Here is a 2513-nt window from a genome sequence, read left to right as displayed (position 1 = left end):
TACGGTCTAAAGGCAAAAACGAGGCAAAAATACTAAACTACGGGATGAAATACGTACCGGTGATGCTTCAAATCTTCAAAAATACGGTCGAAATACGTAGGAGGTTTTTAGCTCTGTCTTCTTCGTATATGTGTGTGTTTTTTGTTTGGGGTGATAACCAGTGTCGTCTAGGCCCCCCCAGACTTATACGAGATATAGACGACTCGTATAGACCTATACGAGACGTCTATCCTTTTTGGTAAATGACTATTTTGCCCCTGTATAGCCCCCAGTATAGGCATTTTTCAGGGGCAAAATGGTAATTAACCAAACCAAAAAGATATTTCTGGAGTGGTTAATTACCGTTTTGCCCCTGAATAATGCCTATACTGGGGGCTATACAGGGGCAAAATGGTCATTTAATAAATATTTTTAATAATTAAAAAAGGAAAAAGTGTTAAAGTTGCCGCCTCTGTTGTATGGGTTGTACAGACCTATACGAGTCGTCTAGGCTTTTAAATTACCTTTAAGCCCCTGTTAAAGGGCTATACTGGGGACTTTCAGGGGTATAATAGTAATTAACATAAAATATTTTCAAAATTCAAATTTAAAAAAAAAAAGAATTGTTACCGCCCCAATAGACTACGCGTAGAGGTCTATACGAAGCGTCCTTTTTCAAAAAATTCAAATTTTGATATTCATATATTCAAAATTTAGATTTTCAAAAACCCGCTCAAATAGACGACCCGTATAGCTCTATACGAGGCGTTTGGTTTAAGTAGAATGACTTTTTAGCCCTTGAAATAAGCCAAGATTGGGGGCATATCAGGGGCTAAATGGTCTTTTGGTCAATCATATACGACCCGTCTAGCTCTATACGAGTTGTATATATGTATTTTTTTTATTAAAATTTTATTAACCTGTTTTAATGAATTCTAATTATTAAAAAATACTTTTAGTTACAAAAAAAATACTATTAATTACAAAAAAAAATACTATTAATTACAAAAAAAATACTATTAATTACAAAAAAATACTATTAATTACAAAAAAATACTATTAATTACAAAAATCATTCTTCCGTATAACTATCTATGTAATTAAGACTGGGGTTTGATCTTGGCGGAGGATTCATTATCGATGTATACCATTCTAGACGTGGCAAGTACATATCTTCCCATTGTTCTGTATGGGGTCTTCGGTGGGTCAACCATAGCCCGTGTGCTGGTGGCATAGGATAATCCCCTTCCAACTTAACATGTATGAAGTGGTTCTCGTTAACATGTGTAAGCGTTATGAATAATGGTTGTTGATTAACCGGAGGACTTAGTATTGGGAAGTAAGTGGAACTCACACCCATGGTTGTCGTTAACAGGTGCACCCCGATACCGTACGTTTGTGCAATAAGAAGTCCTGCAAAGGGGAAGTCCATCCAGTGATTCTCCCCATAACCGGCCACTGAATCCCAAATTAGGCCCTGACGATGCGTGTAAAAATAACCTTCAGCCCATGCTTCAAATATTGGGAACCAGATCGATTCGTTCTGATCCATTTCTTGGACAAGGTCCCTTCGAATAAGCCCCCATGAACTCTGATCCATACCTAAGCCCACAGCCACAGACCGAAACCCATAATGACCGTCCGGCATCACATCTCGTATGCACGAGACGTACGGATGGAACACTGGCGGAATGGCAGACTTAAACCGTTCGATGATTCCCACGTACTCGTCCCCAATGATTAAAGGAAAACCGTGATCATCTCGTGTCTTTTTCTTCTTAGAACTCTTTGAATGGCTTAGGCTGGCTTTGGGTTTTTGGGACCTTATAACCGACTGTTGAGAGGCCTGAGACGGAACGTACGAGCTGTGGCGAGGTTTATCGTACTTACTTTGTCGTGAACCTTCAAAGCACGTGTTTGCATCACCGAAGGAGCTTCTCCTCAATTCTTCATCTATACGAGAGGCCTCGTCCAACCTTTCTTGTACCTGCTTTGTTGTTGGTCGGCCACGAGTATTTTGTTGGACAACCGGTGGTTTCTTGGTAGATTTCGTTGGATTCAACACTGCTTTAATCTTTGACATCAGGCTTTTTTGCTGAGCTGGGGGGTGCGACTCTAATTGTTGTCTAACAATATCTAGCTCTTCGACCACGTCAACGTCAACGTCATCGTCTATCAATTTACAACTTTGGAAGTTAAGTTTCCGCCAGAAGACGTCTATGTCTTCGAGTTGAATCGGATGCTCTGCACAGTTAAAAACAATATTGTTTAAGTAAAATGAAAAAAGGAAATATATCACACAAGTGTTGTACGTTTAACAATTATTACCTTCACGCATGTACTTTTCTATCCTACAAGCACAGGGCAACCCACAGCTGTGCCACATTTGGCAACCACATGATGAATGAAAGCCTTCCAAGACATCTAGCTTCCTAATTGCCTCTCCATGCAACAAGTCAAGGGCTGTATGGGATACTTTTCCAAGTAGGTGTTGAAACATCGGGTGTTTGTGGTGTTTCATTGTTTTTTCGATG

At 39.6% G+C, this 2513-nt stretch overlaps 1 protein-coding gene across 1 annotated transcript; it reads right to left on the bottom strand.

The window, feature by feature from the left end:
• Positions 1-1051: 1051 nt before the first annotated feature.
• LOC118480225 lies at positions 1052-2062 on the bottom strand. Its single transcript, XM_035974959.1, has one exon. The coding sequence runs from the start codon at positions 2060-2062 to the stop codon at positions 1052-1054; it is 1011 nt and encodes a 336-aa protein (XP_035830852.1).
• Positions 2063-2513: the final 451 nt, after the last annotated feature.

This window comes from Helianthus annuus, chromosome 7 (genome assembly GCF_002127325.2).
Source record: "Helianthus annuus cultivar XRQ/B chromosome 7, HanXRQr2.0-SUNRISE, whole genome shotgun sequence".
NCBI classification, from domain to species: Eukaryota; Viridiplantae; Streptophyta; class Magnoliopsida; order Asterales; family Asteraceae; genus Helianthus; species Helianthus annuus.
Note: the sequence above shows the minus strand (reverse complement) of the source record. Positions and strands in the feature narration are given on the sequence as shown.

Coding starts and splice junctions, on each gene's coding strand:
- LOC118480225 (XM_035974959.1), bottom strand. CDS start 2,062: ATGTCAAAGATTAAAGCAGTGTTGAATCCAACGAAATCTACCAAGAAA.